General features: G+C 42.2%; 3 protein-coding genes across 6 annotated transcripts; 2 read left to right on the top strand and 1 right to left on the bottom strand.

The window, feature by feature from the left end:
• Positions 1-2,783: 2,783 nt before the first annotated feature.
• Positions 2,784-8,601, top strand: atg10 (ATG10 autophagy related 10 homolog (S. cerevisiae)). Of its 4 annotated transcripts, none has more exons than XM_063885189.1 (7): positions 2,784-2,991; positions 4,920-5,026; positions 5,403-5,543; positions 6,183-6,363; positions 7,117-7,214; positions 7,470-7,567; positions 8,265-8,601. In XM_063885189.1, exons 2-7 carry the CDS (start codon positions 4,922-4,924, stop codon positions 8,413-8,415), a joined length of 774 nt encoding a protein of 257 aa, XP_063741259.1. In that variant the 5' UTR covers positions 2,784-2,991; positions 4,920-4,921; the 3' UTR covers positions 8,416-8,601. The 4 variants fall into 4 exon arrangements, with proteins under 4 accessions (XP_063741259.1, XP_063741257.1, XP_063741258.1 ...); XM_063885187.1 differs by having other exon boundaries at positions 5,355-5,543; XM_063885188.1 differs by lacking the exon at positions 2,784-2,991 and adding an exon at positions 3,492-4,834 and having other exon boundaries at positions 5,355-5,543.
• Positions 8,602-12,035: 3,434 nt separating this feature from the next.
• On the top strand, positions 12,036-14,216 carry LOC134865928 (uncharacterized). The gene is made up of 3 exons (XM_063885770.1): positions 12,036-12,547; positions 13,037-13,252; positions 13,428-14,216. The coding sequence occupies exons 1-3, from the start codon at positions 12,300-12,302 to the stop codon at positions 13,585-13,587; spliced, it is 624 nt and encodes a 207-aa protein (XP_063741840.1). The 5' UTR covers positions 12,036-12,299; the 3' UTR covers positions 13,588-14,216.
• LOC134865927 (uncharacterized) lies at positions 13,978-18,596 on the bottom strand. The gene is made up of 9 exons (XM_063885769.1): positions 17,904-18,596; positions 17,526-17,603; positions 16,966-17,071; positions 15,929-16,665; positions 15,612-15,795; positions 15,084-15,341; positions 14,812-14,983; positions 14,332-14,480; positions 13,978-14,215 (listed from the first exon to the last, which is right to left on the bottom strand). Exons 1-9 carry the CDS (start codon positions 18,282-18,284, stop codon positions 14,028-14,030), a joined length of 2,253 nt encoding a protein of 750 aa, XP_063741839.1. The 5' UTR covers positions 18,285-18,596; the 3' UTR covers positions 13,978-14,027.
• Positions 18,597-18,644: the final 48 nt, after the last annotated feature.

Here is an 18,644-nt window from a genome sequence, read left to right as displayed (position 1 = left end):
AATAGTTGGCAATGTTCCCCTCTGAAGTCAGATTTCCGAAAGTCAGGAGAACCTCACCAGGTCCCTCCTTTAAAATCCAAGATAAGATAAGTTAGGATGTACCTTTATTAATCCCCGTTTGGAAATTCAAGTGTTTATGCAGCAACAGAGAAGAGGAAAAACAGTACAGGTTCACACAGGGATATGAAACACACATTTAAAATTAAAATAAAAAAATGGAAAATTCTAAAAAAATATATACAGATAAGTAACGGTTTTTAAAAAAAACTGTTACAACAGAGAATATTAAGTGATGTGGGCATATATACATTTGAAGTCTGTATTGTTAAAAATAAACACATGTTTGTGTTCAGAAAGAGAGTGCAGGTCAAAGTTATTGTGCAAAAGTGCAAGAGTGCAGGCTTGATGTGCAGTCCGGGTTATTGTCAGTGAGTCACATGGTTACCCCCTTGTAGTGCAGCATGATGGCTACAGGCACAAAGGAGTTTCCCAGGCGCTTAGTGCTGTGCCGAGGTGGGATGAGTCTGTGGCTGAATGTACTCCTCATCTTCACTAGCTCTGCATGGAGGGGGTGGGACGGGTTATCCAGGATACTGTCCAGTTTCCTCCCCGTCCTCCCCTCAGCCACCTCCTCCAGATTGTCCAGTTTAACTCCAACTACAGAGCTAGCCTTCCTCACCAGCTTGTTCAGCCTGTCAGCATCCCTTTTGTTGGTGTTTCCCCCCCAGCACACCACGGCAAAGAAGAGCACACTGGCCCCACAGACTGGTAGAACGTCTGCAGCAGCCTCGTGCACACTTTGAAGGAGCTGATTCTCCTCAGGAAGAACAGTTTGCTCTGTCCCTTCCTGAAGAGAGCATCAGTGTTGTCACCCCAGTCCAGTTTATTGTTCAAGTGCACTCCCAGGAACTTGTAGGTGTTCACCACCTCCACCTCCTCCCCCCTGATGGTGTTGGGGTTAGAGACCTCTTCGTGCTCTGCCTGAAGTCCACCACCAGCTCCTTAGTCGTGCTGATGTTGAGCTGGAGGTGGTTGTTGTCACACCAGCCTACGTTCTCCACCAGGGCCCTGTACTCCTCCTTGTTGTCATCTGTGATGCAGCTGACAATGGAGGAGTCATCAGAGAACTTCTGTAGGTGGCATGAGCCGGAGTTGAAGCGGAAGTCAGAGGTGTAGAGGGTGAACAGGAATGGTGACAGCACAGTTCCTTGGGGGCTCCAGTGTTGCTCACCAGCACATCAGACACGCTGCCCTGCAGTCTGACATACTGAGATCTGCTGGTGAGGTAGTCAGTGATCCAGGCCACCAAGCTGTGATCCACCTGCGTCAGTGACAGCTTCTCAGCGAGCAGGTGTGGCTGGATGGTGTTGAATGCGCTGGAGAACACGAAGAACAGGATTCTTAGTGAGCTGTGCGGCTTCTCCAAGTGTGAGTTGGCTCTGTGGAGCATGTAGATGAGGGCATCCTCTCTACACCGATGTTGGCCTGGTTGGCAAACTGTAGAGGGTCCAGGGAGTCACACAGAAGGGGTTTGAGATGCTGCAGAATCAGTCTCTCAAAGATTTTCATGACATGAGAGGTCAGAGCTACAGGCCTGTAGTCTCCTTCATTTGACCTATTTAGCAGAAATCATTTTTAAGTTTCAGGAAAACTCTCAAGGAAATTAGTTTAAATGTGTCCAATGTGTTGTAAAATGTAATTTGAGATGGTTTTCTTCTTCAATAATGGTACTTTGCAAATCAATTCAAATATTCGGCATACGTGTTAACAGGTCAAGGGACAAGGCCAAGTCCTGATGGTTGCTACATCCAACTTTACTTTTGGCCTGAAACATAAGAAAGGTAAGAAGTTTTCCGTGTGTTTGGACCCTGGGCAACAGCTGCAAAACAATGATGTTTTCAGTGTGCGTTCCCTTTCTAAGAGAATCTTTTTTTAAATAGTTTCAAGAGACCCTAGAGGGGGTGCAGGCTTTCCAAAATCGCCTGCCGAAGGTCACTGAAAGGCCAATGCAGAGCTGGAGAGGCAAGACTCAAGGGATAGCCGGCCTTCCTGCAGACTTTTAAGAAACTTTGTAGGCTAAACTTGATAGGTTACACTTGTTGGATCGCAGAGCAGTCTGACGAAAGAGCAGCTGCCTTCCAGGCACAGCGGGCAGTGCTGCTCTCTCTGAGGTTGTTAGAATTACATCACGTCAAATGTCAATGATGTAGCTAATCATGGATTAATGGAATTCGGTTTTATAAAAAAAGTGTTTAATGTCTTGTTTCTCTCTCTCTAAACTGCTGTTGGCTGTATGATCAAATTATAAAATATGTTGTGTGTGATTGCAGGCTGTCAGGAGTTGTCTCAAAGTAGTATTACTGTGTGAGTGGATCATGCCATCATCACCATGTGACCTGCTGCATACATTGGTCTCTACTGTACAGTTGCTAGGAAGCAAATCATCTCAGAATAGACAAGGGATCATTCAAGGAAAATCCATTTCCCTCTGTGCTGTATTCTTTTATTGCACATTCAGCATGATGTGGCGCTGTCCTGTTTCTACAGCTCGGTGTTGCTTTGTGCTGCCATCTAGCGGTCATACAGACTAACAACACGGTGTGCGGCACCTCGGAGACTAACGAAGGACACACGATATTTGAATTAAGTCTATATTATATACATTTGTTTAATCTTGTTATTAGGGAAATTTTGAAATTTTCAAGGCTTTTGGTATGAATTCCTTGACAGACAAAAATAATAATTTTTACAAAGTTACCACAGCAGTCACGTGACCGTACGACCCGGAAGAGAAACATTGGTTCTGCTGTTCCTTCAAAACAAGTGAGTTATTATGCTGTAGCAAAGAAAAGGGGAATACCAACTAGTGTATCTGTGTTTCAAGAGTCTGGAGACCGTTTGTTTGGATAGGAACCTGCCGAATTCCAGCAGCAGAGCAACCGGAAGCTGCGTCATATTCAGCTTCATGCTGAGATGCAGACTGGAGGGAAGGTATTTACCAGCAGCTGAACTGTGCACTGAGCAATGATGTCTGTATACTGCAGAAGCAATGCGATGAACTGCAGTTCACCCACTGACCGTTACTGGCTCCTTTTCAGATAAAGAGTACAACTTTTTTACTTTTAGACAAGCTACAATATTAGTGCTGCCTGTATTTATATGCATCAGCAAAACCTTGTTTATATATTAACTTTAGTCATTCACTTACCTATGTATAGAACACATACATTTGTTAAATGCCCGCATATGTATATAGTATTACAATTCACAGTATTTTATTCCACTGTTTAGTATATTTTACATTCTGTTTTATTTTACTATACTTTACATGTTTATAGCTAGTTAGTTTCTGCATTAACTTGCTCTCTCTTGCACTATTTTATTTACATGTTTTACTGCATTACTATTTGTAATTTATTTTATATCAATCTTCTTTGTTTTTTGTCATATGTAGTTGCTAGTTGCATTGTTGGAGGAGCCTGGGACTTCAGATAGCAAATGTGCATAAAGCCTTTGATAGTTGAATCTAATAAACTCTACATAATGACGTTATTTACTTAACCTAATGAAATTTGCTGGTAGTGCTTATTATACTTTAGTTTTTACCAATATTGTGTTTCAATGCAGGACTTTATTCATGTAGTTTAAAGGAGAAGATTAGCTTTTTTTTTAGATTTGTATGAAATATTTATGAAAGCCAGAAACCAAATGTCATAAAGGGTTCAGTCTGAGTCTGGAGCTGCTCCGTACACAATGAATGGGAGACTTATTTAGTGGACCCACAGAATGTTTGTTATTTTAAACCTAAAGCTTTATTCTAGTGTTCTCAATTGTGTAACACAGAATGTACTACATCCCTCTTAGGGCTCTCAGTTTCCCACAGACATGATGACATCACATATTTTAGTTTCAGCACACTATTTTGGGGAGATTTTGGAGGGAGTTGTTCAATGTTCCTGTGAATAATGACTTCTAAAATCTGATCTAGATCAGGATATCTATACCAACAAGTTAAACCACTGTCTGTGTTAAGCCCATACAGCTGTCATTCATGAAATACATTTACATTTTATTTTAAGTTTTTTCTTCAACTTAGAAATCAAAGCAATTTTGAAATACATACAGCACCAAAAACTAAATATAGGAGTGTGCATGTTATCCATTTTTACACCCCCTCCCACCCCCTGTACATTGCAAGACCACAGTAATAGTACAACAAAAATTAATCAATATAATATAATAAACAAAGAAAGTGTTGAAATACCACAAAATTACTCTGAAAAATTACAAAAAAGACGAATAAATAATAATAATAATAAATAAGTTATAACAGTTTAGATATTATCATTATCGACAAACAATAAACTATGTTTTCAAACATATATCAGCCGATTCATCATAAACTCATTCACATATAGTCATGTGAAAAGGTCGAGGTACATTTTAATATAGATAGAATCGGAGGATGAAGCCCTCTTTATTAGTCACATACATGCACACAGCAGAGCACACACAGTGAAATTGGTCCTCTGCATTTAACCCATCCTAGTACTAGGAGCAGTGGGCAGCTATCGTGCAGCGCCCGGGGAGCAATGGGGAGGGGGGATTGGAGGTTTCCGGTGCCTTGCTCAAGGGCACCACAGCAGGGCCTAGGAGGTGCACTGGGACCTCTCCAAGTAGCAGTCCACCTTCCATATTTCAAGTTTGTTTGGGGACTTGAACCGGCGGGCCTACGATTCCCAGTCCAAGCCCCTACTGACTGAGCCACTGCTGGACTGTATTGGTGTCTATATAAGAGTAGACAGTTTCAGCATTTTCCTGTATGTTCAAAATTGTAAGATATACGTTTCATTGTGAAATATATTTTCCATACAGGTTTAGTACATGTGATTGACCCTGCTCCGTGTTTTTACACACAGAGATGAGCCTGTGTGTTCTGGATGAGGAGAACTTCCACCTCTGCTGTCAGCTCCTCCTGCAGCTGTCGGAGCAGCTGGGGGACGGCTGGAGCTGGGAGGGGGGACAGGTGAGATCCTCTGCTTAGAGAAACAGAAACAGCAGCTTGAAGAAGTTTGGCGACGCGGCCTCCATCAATGATTCCCCTGAAGCTTTGGAATAAACCCCTCACCCCACAATGTGAATTTGCTCCATCCTTCTTTTAATGCATTATCTTACATTTGTTTGTTTTTTTCCAAGTCTGTTCCATGCTCTTTTATGTCTATTTTCCGGTCTTTTACTGGTAACTGTATTCTATGTGATTATGTATTTTCCGTGACTATTTTAAGAGATATCTACTGTGAAGCACTTAGATGAAAGCTGCCATACAAGTACATCTGATTATTATCATTTGGCAGAGCCTGCTGGGCTCCAGGAATATTACTGATGGTTCTGATCCGGCTCAGGGTTCTCAGGAGGGTTACCTGAGGAAGACTGCTCTCAGGTCAGTGGTCATCGACTCCAGCTCAGTGTGGGACTATGAAGGAGGCTGGTCAGACACTTCCTGTCAATCACAGTCTGAGCAGCAGGAAGGGGAACAGGAACAGGTGAATGACATGCCAAAAATCATCTTTACAATGTCTTCTTTTTCTCCTCTTAGGATTTGTTATTTATCAGTCAGTGAATGAAGCTTGGATTCAAATATTAAACTAACAATCTGCACACACTGTGGCACACTTAACCTAAATAAAACAACTGAACCGTCACAATAGTGCCTGGTCTCAGCTTCAGTGACTATGAAACAGAAATTGAACGTGACTTTCCAGCAGATAAAGCTATGCTTCAATATTATCCCTCTTGTTTTTCACATGCAATGTAGTCGTGTAGTATTAAATAACAAGGTCCTGATTTGAAATATTATTGCAGATCAAATGTGATTTACGTGTGCATGTGCTTTTGTATAGATTCCCAAGATTTTAACATTTTGGATATTCATATACATTTTACAAACCCTGCAGCTCCATTCTTCTCAGACATTTTACCGTACCCTAACGTAAAACAAACATTAAATCAATCAAAAATAAAACTATATCTCTCTGAAAAACTAAAACAAGGAAACTCCCCTCTGGGCACTAACCCTAATAGTTATAGACAAACTTGAATTTGCTTGAAGAGGCTTCAGATTCAAACACATACTGAGAGACAGAGCTGATGTTTCATAGCCCAACATCTGTCCTCCTCCACAGGCTGCTGTCGATGCCTCAGCTGATACTAACAGCATCAAAGGTGACCTGGAGGAACAAGATGAAGATGATGGAGTGTGTGTGGTGTCTGCAGGCAGCAGCCAGCTGCTTCAGTACGAGTATCACATCCTGCACTCCTGCAGCTACAGCACACCGGTGCTCTACTTCAGAACCTGCACCCAGGGTCAGTCACACACACACACACACACACACAAACACACACACAAACACACACAGTTAGGATTTGAAGTCATGATCCTTGTGACAGGTTAGACTGTTTTAGCTATTTAAATGAAATTCAATAAATATTTATTTACTCATTTTACGGGGGTTGAAAATAAAAAGCATTATATGGAAAGGTTATATGATATAATATATGACATTAAAGTGAAGTGAAGAACATATTTACGTTGCAAAATAAAGTGCGTTGACATGTCAACGTCAACAGTTTGCACATCACAAAACTGAGCCCTCGTGACCAAACCAACAATGCTGTCCTTTTTTGGACTGTGCGGTTGTTGTTGTTTTTTTTAATTGAAAAGTGCAGCCACATTTTACAGTGTAGCCCCACCAGAACTATCCAGAATAGATAAACAATCCAGACATTAACACAAAGTTAAATTACATTAATAATAAAAAAGTATATTTATTGAATACAAAATAAAAGATCCACAGCACCTACAACCTCAAACACACTATGAAGCAAAAAACGAAGGCTTCATCCTTTTTCACGTTTAATTTAAAATCTATTACGAAGAAAAACCTGTAGACTTTGAAAGCATTTATTTTACATATATTTATTCCACTCAAATATCAGACTGAAGTTGCCATTGGTTTCTTCTAGAATAGAAATGAGACGCTGTATGAGAGCGCCTGTACACCTTTGCAAATTTGTAGTTTTTTTACAAGTGATATTTCTTCTGTGTCTCCATGTCAGAGGGGCGGAGCCTGTCGCTGGAGGAAGTGTGGAGCTCCGTCCATCCAAACTACAGGCTGCGACTCCAGAGCAGTCCTCTGAACACCATCACTCTGCAGGTACCACCAGGACCATGGCGTTATTAACTTCACCCTCTGCTGAAACTGCACTCTGACCCACTGTGTGTGTGTGTGTGTGTGTTTGTGTGTTTGTGTGTGTGTGTGTGTGTGTGTGTGTGTGTGTGTGTGTGTGTGTGTGTGTGTGTGTGTGTGTGTGTGTGTGTGTGTGTGTGTGTGTGTGTGTGTGTGTGTGTGTGTGTGTGTGTGTGTGTGTGTGTGTGTCTGTGTGTGTGTGTGTTTGTGTGTGTCTGTCAGGAGCACCCTCTGCTGGGTCAGCCTTTCTTCATGCTCCACCCCTGCAGGACGGAGGAGTTCATGCGTCCGGTGCTGCAGGCGGCTCAGGACCAGCACAGGTAGGATCCCTGGGTCCATGCAGCTCTGATATTCCCACAGGTTACTAAGATAAAGTGCTGCTGCCAATCAGGAAACCACACCATGTCAAGTGCTTTTCATCTCACGTCACACGTAGAGCTGCACCATAAACAATTGGGTTTTTTTTCAGACACTTTCAGCAGCATAAACATTGTACAGAACAATTTGTCTGTTATAAACCATTATGTTATCGTCATCAGGATGTCAACATGATCATGAGTATCAGTGGAATACTGCACTTTGAAACGTGTGAATCTGATCAATTAGTTCAATAACATAAAGCTGTCAAACACAAACATGCACACCCACAGGGTCACCCCCCTGTGTCTTATTTTATTTTTTATTTTCAAATGTTCTTTTCTTTTAATATTTATGTATTTTGCATTATTTTATTTCATTCTTTCGTGTTTTTTTTCTGTATATATTGGCTGTGTAAATACAGCTAAATTAAAATGGAAAATATTAAATGTCAATATTCAACACGTTACAGCATTTGTATGTTATTCCCATAGTGTGCATACCTTCACTCTGTGTGTGTGTGTGTGTGTGTGTGTGTGTGTGTGTGTGTGTGTGTGTGTGTGTGTGTGTGTGTGTGTGTGTGTGTGTGTGTGTGTGTGTGTGTGTGTGTGTGTGTGTGTGTGTGTGTGTGTGTGTGTGTGGCTGGCTGGCTGTGTGCAGGTCGGTGAACTACGTGTTGTCGTGGCTCAGTGTGGTGGGTCCTATGGTGGGGCTGGACGTCCCTCTGAAATACTCCACCCTGCTGCACCCTGCAGCACCGAGCCCGGCTGAGATTCTGCCCCCCTGTACGGAGGCTGCATCATCAACCTGACAGATGTCCCACTGACCCTCAAAGGCTGAAGCTGAACGGTGTGTTTGGCATTAAACTGAAACACAGACGAACTGAAACAGTACTGAGGGCCCTGGGTCCTACGCTCAATATGTCTTCCGATATTATGGACCCGACACATTCTTCAAACAATATTTTTTAGGGGAATAATAAATATATTGTTATGGACCCGTTGCTTTTCCTGTTTTCTTTTGATTTTTTACTAATTTAAAATTAATATTTTAAAGAAAACAACCCTAACCCTGACCCTTGGTGCGGGAGGTTAGAACGCTTCTAAAAGGATGTATTGTTACATCGTTTTATTTTTCATTATCTTTTTATTGAAATAGCATATTGTCACATAAAAGACAACAAACCTTTGACATTTCGCTATCCTTTTATGTTTTCTATAAACAGGTAAATGAACAGCAGCAGAGAAAAAAAAGGAAATAATAGATACATAAAAATAAAATACAATGCAAATAAAAAAGGGCGGAGGTCTGTGTGGGAGGAGGATGGAGGTCACGATGTTGGTAACAGTCTTTCAATAAAATCTGCTTTATACGGGCTGATTAACTTGCTCCATCCTTCCCAACATTTGTCATACAAGGCAAATGTCAGTTTTTCCATCACAAAAATGTTGTGCATCACATCAGAGGGTCTCTACATAGACATTTTTGTGATAGCTTTTTTTACTGGCAACCAACATAATTTCAAATATATATCATTTGGAGAATCCAAGAAGCTGTGGTGGTACAAAAGGGTACACCACAGCTATATTACAAAACTTGAAAACAAGAATCCAACTGAATAGACTAATAAGGAAGGCCAGCTCTGTCCTGGGGAGTCCCCTGGGCACTGTGGAGGTGGTGGTAGACAGGAGAATGGCAGCCAAGCTGTCCTCCCTGCTGGACAATGTGTCCCACCCCCTCCAGGACACCCTGTCCACACTGTGCAGCTCCTTCAGTGACAGGCTGCTGCACCCGCAGTGTCTCACAGAGAGATACCGCAGGCCCTTCCTTCCTGCAGCTGTCACTGTCAGGGTTTGGGGAAATAGGACCCAAGTGCAGCAACAAGGGAGGCAGGTATGGGTACAAACAAAAGGCGAGCTTTATTCCAAAGCTGTTTTACAAAAATCCAAAGTTAGGTAAAGTCCAGGGCATGAAAAACACTTGACTTGAACACATGAAAGACGATAACGAACTGACAGAGAACACAAGGGAAAGCAGGACTAAATACAAAGACACTAATCACAACACAAGCCACAGCTGGGGAGGGGAGGCAGAAACAGAGGGCAACAGGTGACAACAATGAAACAATCAGACACAAGGGAAACCAAAAGACAGGAAGTAAAACTACCCATGACACAACAGTGGGAAAACATTTCAAAATAAAACAGGAAACAGACAGAAAACAAGGATCATGACAGTCACACTCTATAACCAGCATGGCCCCCGGTAGACCCCCCATACATACAACAAAAAAACGGACTAGTTGTGCAATAAAAATGTATGTGCAATATATAAACATAAATATGCCATTATTAATAACTGTGCAATACTTACCTGGCTGCTATATCTCCTACAGGATGTGTATTTTATAAATTGTGTGTTGTCTTATCTTTTGTAAAGCTGTCTTTGGCTCTGTTGCTGCTGTAGCAAATTTTAAATTTCCCCTTTGTGGGACGAGTAAAGGGATTCTGATTCTGATTCAACCTAAATTTCAAAACTTTTTCCTTGCTGCCTCTGATCATTGTCCAGTAAGTTTCCCAGAGCAAGCCCAGAAAAACATGGCAATGATTCACTTTTGCCTTCCCGCGGCTTCTGCAACAGGTTGTCTCCCTTGTCTGCCTCAGAGCAGGTGTTATGAAATATCTACCTATATTTTTCCAATTGAACTCCCAGACAGTGAATTAGTAGACATCCATTTTTTTTCAATTAAATATTCCCACTCCTCCAATGACATTTAAAAATAGCCTCCGCTCTCTCATTTGTAATAACATTGTTTTTGCATCTCAAATGTTTCGGTAAAATAACTACAAACTTTATGACGAATCAGTCTGAAAACACATATATTGAAACTTTTATTTTTTTACATTTATTAGAACAAGTTCCTTGACAATCTCACACAGCATGGCACATATACAATATCATACAATTATATATACAAATATGTATATAATATGATCAAAAAGACTCCCATTATAGATTTACAATATGTTTGAAACATACATTTTAAGTACATAAGTAAGAAATTACCGGTCGTGTTTAGGTGCTGTAATAATAACAATACCAATACCAGAACCTGATAAAAAGGAAAAAATACATGTCTAACAAGTATACAGTATGCAAATCACAATACCATTTACTATAGCACTTCATGATCATTTCTAAAGAAGAAGAAGCAAATGGACCTTTATTAATCCCCCGAAGGGGAAATTCGGTTTTCCACTCTGTTTTATTTCGCACACAGTTGTATATTCACCTACAATGAACACATCGACAACGAAAGGATCCAGAGCGGAGCAGTTGGGGGTTCGGTGCCTTGCTCAAAGGCACCTCAGCAGTGGCCCAGGAGGTGATCTGGCTCCTCTCCAGTATCGATCGGGACAAGGAAGATGTCCCTAAGTCCAAGTCCCTACAGACTAGACCAATGCTGCCTGGTCTCTGCATTTGACCCATTCTAGTGTTAAGAGCGGTGGGCTGCCATTATGCACAGCGCCCAGGGAGCAGTGTAGGGAACGGTGCCTTGCTCAGGGACACCACGGTAGTACTTCTTTCGGACTTGAACTGGTGACCTTCCAGTTCCCAGGCCAAGAACCTATGGACTTTGCCACCACCGCCCTGAAAAAAAGATTATTATTATTATTATTATTATTATTATTATTATTATTATTATTAACCAAAACATCCTTTGTATTCTAGAATGACATATTACCGGTTTACTGAAAGAGTGAAAGTCAGTATGAGAATTGTTGATCAAGTTTGTGTAAACTTTGATCCTCAGTAAAGACAGCAGGTCTCTTCAGGGCGCTCCTGTGGGCTGCTGCCCCGCCTCACGCCTGAAATCTGGAACCAAATTTGTAAAAAAAACATATTTTCATGAATTCCAGTGCCAACCTACAGCTCTAATCAGACACTTCACAGAGGACATTCCAGAAAACATCGTTGTGAAAATGAAGGAACGCGCAGATTACACACTGGAAGAACTGACTGATGGAGTACATCTCTATGGGAGTGTATCATCACTCTCAACACCTTTCATCAAATATACAATCCTGATTCCCAGGGCCGGCTCTGGGCATAGGCAGTATAGGCGAATAGTAAGGGCGCATCCATCCATGTACTATTAACGATGTCTGAAACTTCGCTTACATTGCATACAGCGCCCACACAGCTGGGTTTTGCCAGCAATAAAGAAACTGAATAAGGAGTTCCACTAAAGAACAATGTTCAGGCTGCTTGTGAATGCCTTTTAAAAGGGAAAATATATCTATTTATGGGTCAATAATGCGACACCTACATGTTTTTTATTGTTTTAATAGATACCATTTATATGTTTGACCTTTCGTATTCACTAAAACTCTTCAATACCATTTTTAATAAATAGGCTTCTGGTATTTAAAGACCTCATGACACGTGGAAAATAAAGTAATATACATACACACATTGAAAGTACACATACAAAATAGTCACTTGAAGTTGGTTTTAATCATTATGATAGAGAAATTGAGTTTGTACGGCCTTTTAAAAGTGCGATTTTTGCGATCTGCTACCGACCTTCCTATTAGTCAGTCACATGACCTATGACGTACACTCCGGAACGGCTCCTTGGTCAAGACACTATCCCACCTGTCACTCACGACTATCCTGACACCTGTCAACAACATGGATTCTGACAACTCCGATTCATCCTCGGATCCTGACACATTTTTCGAAGTGGCAGAGTCCGACCCAATGCTGGAGGACAATGTGAGGGGCGTTATGCCCTATAGATACGAGCCATACTTGGATGAGTTGGAGCCACAGGGTTCTACGGAAAGTTCGGATGGCGAGGCAGAAGGCGCTGTTGGTGGTGCTGCTGTGGCAGACGGTCGGATGCCTATGGATTTTGGCAGACTACAGCACGTGGAATGGTAACTTCCTTCTTGTTCACTTTTCTGACAATGAACACTCCGTAAGATATTGTACTTTGTAATATCCACCACAACCAGCGTTTGCACCAGCGAGCATGTGTGTGTGCAGTCTGCCTCCTCACCTCCCAGAATTAGCCAAATAGTCACCATTACTAGCCTACAGATCGCAAAGGGCCATTGTTGTTTCCCGGTGCTTGTCATAGTCTTAATCTTTATTTAGTTATGTTATTTTTTTTGAGAGCGATGAAAATACCAATTAGGTCTACTATATTAGTTTGCCCTGCGTCATACTCATACAGTAGCCTATGCTATAACCCAGTAGTAGCCTATGCTATAACCTAGCTCCTGACCAGTGGCCATCCTTCCGCGATTAGGCTAGTTCTACGTCGGCTTTTCACGCGAATCAACCCATGACATTGACACTTTGTAAAGTTCTGTGACAATTGTAAGATTGTTTCAAGCCCCTTGCCTTTATCTGTTATATTTTAGGTGTTCTTGTGGGAGATGTGAGCCAATGCCACTGGTAGTGGAGTCGGTGTGCTGCCGCGAACAGTCAAGAGTGTGCGAGAGGAGAGAGGAGGAGGGAGCAGACACCCGCTGCATCACAGAACATTCTGGCTTTGAGCCAGTTTGTCTGAATCTGCATGTTCTGCGCACCGCACATTTCCACTATCGGCAAGAATACGGGGATGTAGAGGGAAACGAGTGAGTATACAATCCTATTGTAAAATCATTTGTATGGACTAGTAGGAATTGTATGATTTGATATCACCAATGACGTAAATGTATGCGTAAAACGAACTGTCATGTAGGTTACAGTAGGCCTAGGCCTACATCTAAAACACCTGTGTTTTTCTTCTGATTTTCTTTCAACTTTTAGGTGGAAGAGGTACACTGGATACAGACAGTTTGTGCGATGGTGCTACGAGTACCTGGGAAGACATGTCAGGGTCCCCATACCTTCCTGTGTGGTGTGGTGTATCCGGAGAACTTTTCCCTCCATTGATTACAGGGGGTTCCAGGACACCAACAGCCCGTGATGATACATGTATGCTGTTAACTTGTTAATTTTGTTTTTTTAGTTTAAATACATGAGTTTGTAAATACATGAAAATGAATGTCAATACATGATACCTCTGGCTTCACATGAATGTGTCTTCATTTTTACAACTTACAACAGCTTACAACAAATAGGCCTAGCAAATCAATTTACACCTTCACCATGGAAGGGTAGCTGATATTTTTGATCATACGGTGTCTAAGATGTGCTGTACTTCAGGGACAATGCAATACAAGCCCACATGGATAAGGGGGAAAACTGTAGCAACACAGACATACTACACACCCTGTAATGACACTTTTCAGAACACCAAGGTGAGGATGGAGCAGGAGGTTCCCAACACAGTAAATCAAAGCACTCACGGCAAAGATGAAATTAAGTTTGTGTTTATTCCATTCAGTCCGGTTCTCATGTGTACATTTAGGTGTTATTTGTAATGCTAAAGCGGGTCATATGTGCATTGACTGCTGCCCTCTTATCCGGCTTTTCGAATGATGCATTGAGTGGCTCTGTAACAGGGGACGGGTCTGGGATGTCAAAGTCATCACCGTTGTAGTCCTCACCTCGACACATGGCCTCCACCATCCGCATCAGCTCTTCAGCATAGCCTGTTGCAGAGGAATATGGGACAAGGTTCAAATTAATCCAACCATAGATATGACACACGACTATGTACATCTCAAAATACAAATCATATCTGCAATCAACTTTCTATTATGCTTACCAAAAGATGGCTCCTGTAAGACTTTCCTCACAATGTAGCCGCCCTTCTTATACTTTGGATACCGCAGGTTGAACATCATCTCGCCATCGTGTCTGCTCCGCTGCTCCCTGTTGGCATTCTCGTTGAAATGCAAAGCAGCCAGGATCCCTCTAAGAACAGAACACAAACAGAATAATCAGGAACAAGATGACCATTCTTAACAGCGAAACATAAACAAGTCAACCCAAAAGAGCCCATGTTACCCCTCTATTTATCAGGTTGCACTGCCTAACAGTGGCTGCCCAAACCAGGCACAAGGCCCTGACCCTTGCCTACAAAACCACTTCAGGACATGTACATTTCCTGTGCACTGCAAATGTTGCAAGCTGTGATTTTGTCCTCGATTGTAAGTCGCTCTGGATAAAAGCGTCTGGCAAGTGTAATGTAATAGAATGTAATAATGTCCTAAAAGAATGTTTCACGGAATATTTCTTTGATTACCTGCTCTCCATCCCTTTGTATGAAAAGTGGCACATCTTTGGCGCAAAGTGGGTAATCACGCTATGGAATGCTTCGAGGTAGGATGTCTGGTGTGACGGGGACAGGCGTTGTATATCTGCACACAGCCTCTTGTTCCGGATGATCTTCTCCACTTCAATAGACACCTTCGTATCTGAAGAACATTGTACAAAATACATGTAAATTATGCAACATGATGCAACATGATACTGTGATCACAATCTCTGTAAAATAAACATTAGGAGTATACTAACGACAACTCAGCCACGGTTTACGCTGTTCCCTGCCTTCCAGGACTCCGTGCGCACAAGAAGAGAACAGTCCCTCGAACCCGGTGTGCCTGTTGTGGATGTGATCGATGACTGATGTCCATTTGTCCACCACAAGTTGTCCACTGCCAGGAGGCGTCGAGACCACGGACCAGTACAGATGGTTTATAATACTTCCCACCCAGGGTTTGAGGTCCTGGCAACCTCTAGTTTGTCCAAGGCTCTGCAGCTTCTTCTTGACACCTGAGTAAACATGTGTAGATGAATAAATAAATAGAAATCTAATGTACTGCTTGAAGGTCTTGACTCCAAGGGCATAACTAAAACCCTTTTTAGATACATGAACAGCCTGTAATAGCCTGAAATAGGCCCTGTCCTCCACACACACAAGGATTTCACACATAAAATTTGTCCAAACCCAAAAAATCATATCTTTCAAAAAGGAATGTCAAGGTAGTGCTTCAAGTCTCTCTTAAAAATTACATTAAACAGGTTTAAACATGTTGCACTTACTCTTGGCTACATGCCATATGTCAAACTGGTGCGTGATGTCTGGATGGTCCTCTCTAATCATCATGTTGATGCCTATGTGTCTGTCTGTCACGAGAGTTCCGACATCCACAAAGCCCTGGACTTTCTCAAGGGATCGCTGCAGTCCCACTTTCTCCATGTGGTAGGACCCTCCAACCTCATTGCTCTAAAACATAAAAAGCAGGAGATTTTGATGAGCATAACATTGACTAGTATAAAATTGTCCTTACTACGACAGAAGAGTGTGTTTTCTATACTGGGCAGGACTCACATAGAGGCATAATACATCTGAAATGTACCTGTACAAGTTGTACGTCAATAACAGCTGTTTTCCGGAGCTCCATTGTTGAGTAGGTGCCGTACTTAGCGCAATGCCCTGGGGTGTCGGCACGCCCGTCACCACCACACACGATGGGTTCCCCTTCTGCCTGTAGCAGACAGAGCATGGCAAACTGCTGCTCGCCCCAAACTCGCTTCACAGCTTTGAAAAGCACCTGGTCCTGATGTCTGAAGAACGATCTTTCCGACATCACAGCAACGCCCAATCTGGATAGGACACGCAGCACCTTGGTGACAGTGGCCCCACTGAAGAGAATGGCAGCGGACAACAACACATTCCCAGCTGCTGTTCTGCCGAAGAAAGGTTGACTGTTCCATAGTCCTTGGTTCCCACATCCCCCGCACTGGATGGTGACCTGCAACTGTGTTCCTACTTCTTTACACTGCCAGGACAGTGACCTGCTCCCACAAAGTCCACAGCTGCACCATGTTGACAACAGCGTCACCAGGCATTCCCAGAACACAAGAAAAACGCTACCTGCTGGCGCCTCAGGTGGCGGCACTGGTGGAGTATTGTGTTCAGGACTCTCTTCAGCTGAATCATCAGAGGACGGCAGCTTGTAGTCGGGATCATCTGTCGACATGTTGTCATCTGAGTCAGAGCCACAAGAGGTTGAGTTGTCGGTGTTGTGAAAGCAAAAGCAGTCATCCTCAGTCTGAGTCCCAACAGTGACCATTGATGTAGTAGCCTGCACACCTGGGGAAAAAACAATGTTTAGTATATAGAAATCAGTGTCAGCTTGAAGGAAATCTTCATTCAATACACACAACTTTTTGTGAAGCTTGCTCGCACTAGTAAATTTGTAGATTGTAAAATAGTCTTTTCCTAAGACAGATAGTTTTTCCAACATTCTTGTGTAGATGTGAAAATAGATGTTTGACATAGAAAAGGATTGTCATTAGTGATGTATCTATCTACACAAGATGCAATGCTGAAAAGACCCGTTCCTCCCCGGACATCTGTTTGGCTAAAATACGTACATAAATGATAAAATACCTTTAGTCCGTCCCCTTCCTTTGAACTGCATAGCCACCGTCCTTGTTGGTGGCCTCAGACACACTTGAACGGAAAAGTCACTGTGCTGATCTTCTGTTGAATTCACCTGAATAAATAAGTAAGTAAATAAATAAATGTGTGTATACATATGTGTGTGTGTGTAAAAGTTAAAAAAAAAACTAAAAAATAGAGTTTCCTTCCAACACAGGTAACCTAGTAAAAAGTAGACCAGTGTATTTGTCTTACAATCAGCTGATTCTGCACTGGTTGAATTGAGTTTGTGGTGGGTCCTTGTTAGGTTTTTAGTGTTTTTCAGTAATGACAGTCCATCTATCTAGTTAGGTACAATGGAGTAAATGGTGTAACGGTTATGTTATATGTGCTACTGTTGTAATTACACCACAAAAGTACTTTTACTTTTAACACCTCTGGAGATGGTGAGGGTGAAGGTCTGAGAGAGGGGGCACTGGCACTTGATATACTGTAATGCTGTGTGTAGTTAGTCAAATAAAATCTTTAGTCAGTAACTTAGTTGACCTGAACGCTTTCCGAAAACTTACATCAGTAGATGGGTCCCCGTCAGGAAAGTCATCGCTTTCCTCTTCAGCAACATACTCAGACTGGCATTCCTGTAGTACCTGAAACATAAATAAATAAATCACAAGATTTAGCGTGAGTTGGAGGGGGAAAAAAACGCTACCGCAAACCTAAAACAAACACTTGAGACTTGACTTTTTGCTAACACTCTGAGGTGAACTTAGCTGAATAGCTAAAGCACTTAGCACTAGTAGCCAGCTGAGCTGAAGTGTTCAGAGCTAGCGCCAACTTCAACTATGAAGAACCACCGCAAGCTGTTTACACAGTGCCAAACACTCATTCCTTTGCATTTCATTTCCCTTCCATTATTAAAATATAGTCCAAAATAAGAAGGTACGTACCTCCAATCTCTGCCTTTTCTCCAGAGCATGAGACCTCCGGCTCTTGACGTCGCCGTTCGCCCCCGGGGCTAACCTCGAGCTTGTCCCTCGATGAAATATACGCGGAACCGAATTGGGCAGCAAAACCTTCTTCAGACGAACATCAATACCAAGCTGCTCCTTCAGAGCGGGGATCGAGTCGTAGCACTCCTCTTCAAAATGCGCTGAGCAAAGTACAGACGACGAGCTTGGCTTCCATACTGTTCCTTTCGGACCAGCTCTTGTCCTACAAACTTGTTGCGTCCAGAGTTCACACAAAGCAGGGTCTTTCGGAAACCGATGAAGGGTAAAACCGTTCTCCCTGGTGTTTGAACAATACGCTGCAACACACCGCTCAGGCATGTTCTCAACAAAATATTAAGAACAAAACTTTAAAGATGCTAAAACTGCGAGTACGACTTACTGTGACTAGAAATGATCAAGGTCAAGGGTGGCAGCAGGTGCAATCAGGTCTAAAAGCGTTCCGGAGCATACGTCATCTTTATGTTGGAACGTTGTCAAGACACTGGCCTGTGGATTTCAGTGGCTTGCGTACAAATTTCGAAAATAACAGAGAACCGGGCATATTTATCACAATTATGTATTTCAAATCGAAAATAAAAGTTATTTTAGACTAAATAAAAAAAGGTAGTCTCTAGGTGTCATGAGGTCTTTAAAGTGTCAAAATATCATGTGGTGCATTATTTTCTTGAGTGTAATAAA

This window comes from Eleginops maclovinus, chromosome 6, assembly GCF_036324505.1.
Source record: "Eleginops maclovinus isolate JMC-PN-2008 ecotype Puerto Natales chromosome 6, JC_Emac_rtc_rv5, whole genome shotgun sequence".
In the NCBI taxonomy this organism is placed as follows: Eukaryota; Metazoa; Chordata; class Actinopteri; order Perciformes; family Eleginopidae; genus Eleginops; species Eleginops maclovinus.
This window is presented reverse-complemented; position numbering and strand designations above follow the sequence as displayed.

Bases quoted from the DNA above. Each gene is read 5' to 3' on its own strand.
- atg10 (XM_063885187.1), top strand. From the start codon at position 4,922: ATGAGCCTGTGTGTTCTGGATGAGGAGAACTTCCACCTCTGCTGTCAG. The intron at 5,027-5,354 runs GTGAGATCCTCT...ATCATTTGGCAG, and splicing joins GGAGCTGGGAGGGGGGACAG to AGCCTGCTGGGCTCCAGGAA. The intron at 7,568-8,264 runs GTAGGATCCCTG...GGCTGTGTGCAG, and splicing joins GCGGCTCAGGACCAGCACAG to GTCGGTGAACTACGTGTTGT.
- LOC134865928 (XM_063885770.1), top strand. From the start codon at position 12,300: ATGGATTCTGACAACTCCGATTCATCCTCGGATCCTGACACATTTTTC. The intron at 12,548-13,036 runs GTAACTTCCTTC...GTTATATTTTAG, and splicing joins AGACTACAGCACGTGGAATG to GTGTTCTTGTGGGAGATGTG. The intron at 13,253-13,427 runs GTGAGTATACAA...TTCAACTTTTAG, and splicing joins GGGGATGTAGAGGGAAACGA to GTGGAAGAGGTACACTGGAT.
- LOC134865927 (XM_063885769.1), bottom strand. From the start codon at position 18,284: ATGCCTGAGCGGTGTGTTGCAGCGTATTGTTCAAACACCAGGGAGAAC. The intron at 15,796-15,928 runs GTACATTTCAGA...TTTATGTTTTAG, and splicing joins TTGACGTACAACTTGTACAG to AGCAATGAGGTTGGAGGGTC. The intron at 14,481-14,811 runs GTAATCAAAGAA...TTCTGTTCTTAG, and splicing joins TACAAAGGGATGGAGAGCAG to AGGGATCCTGGCTGCTTTGC.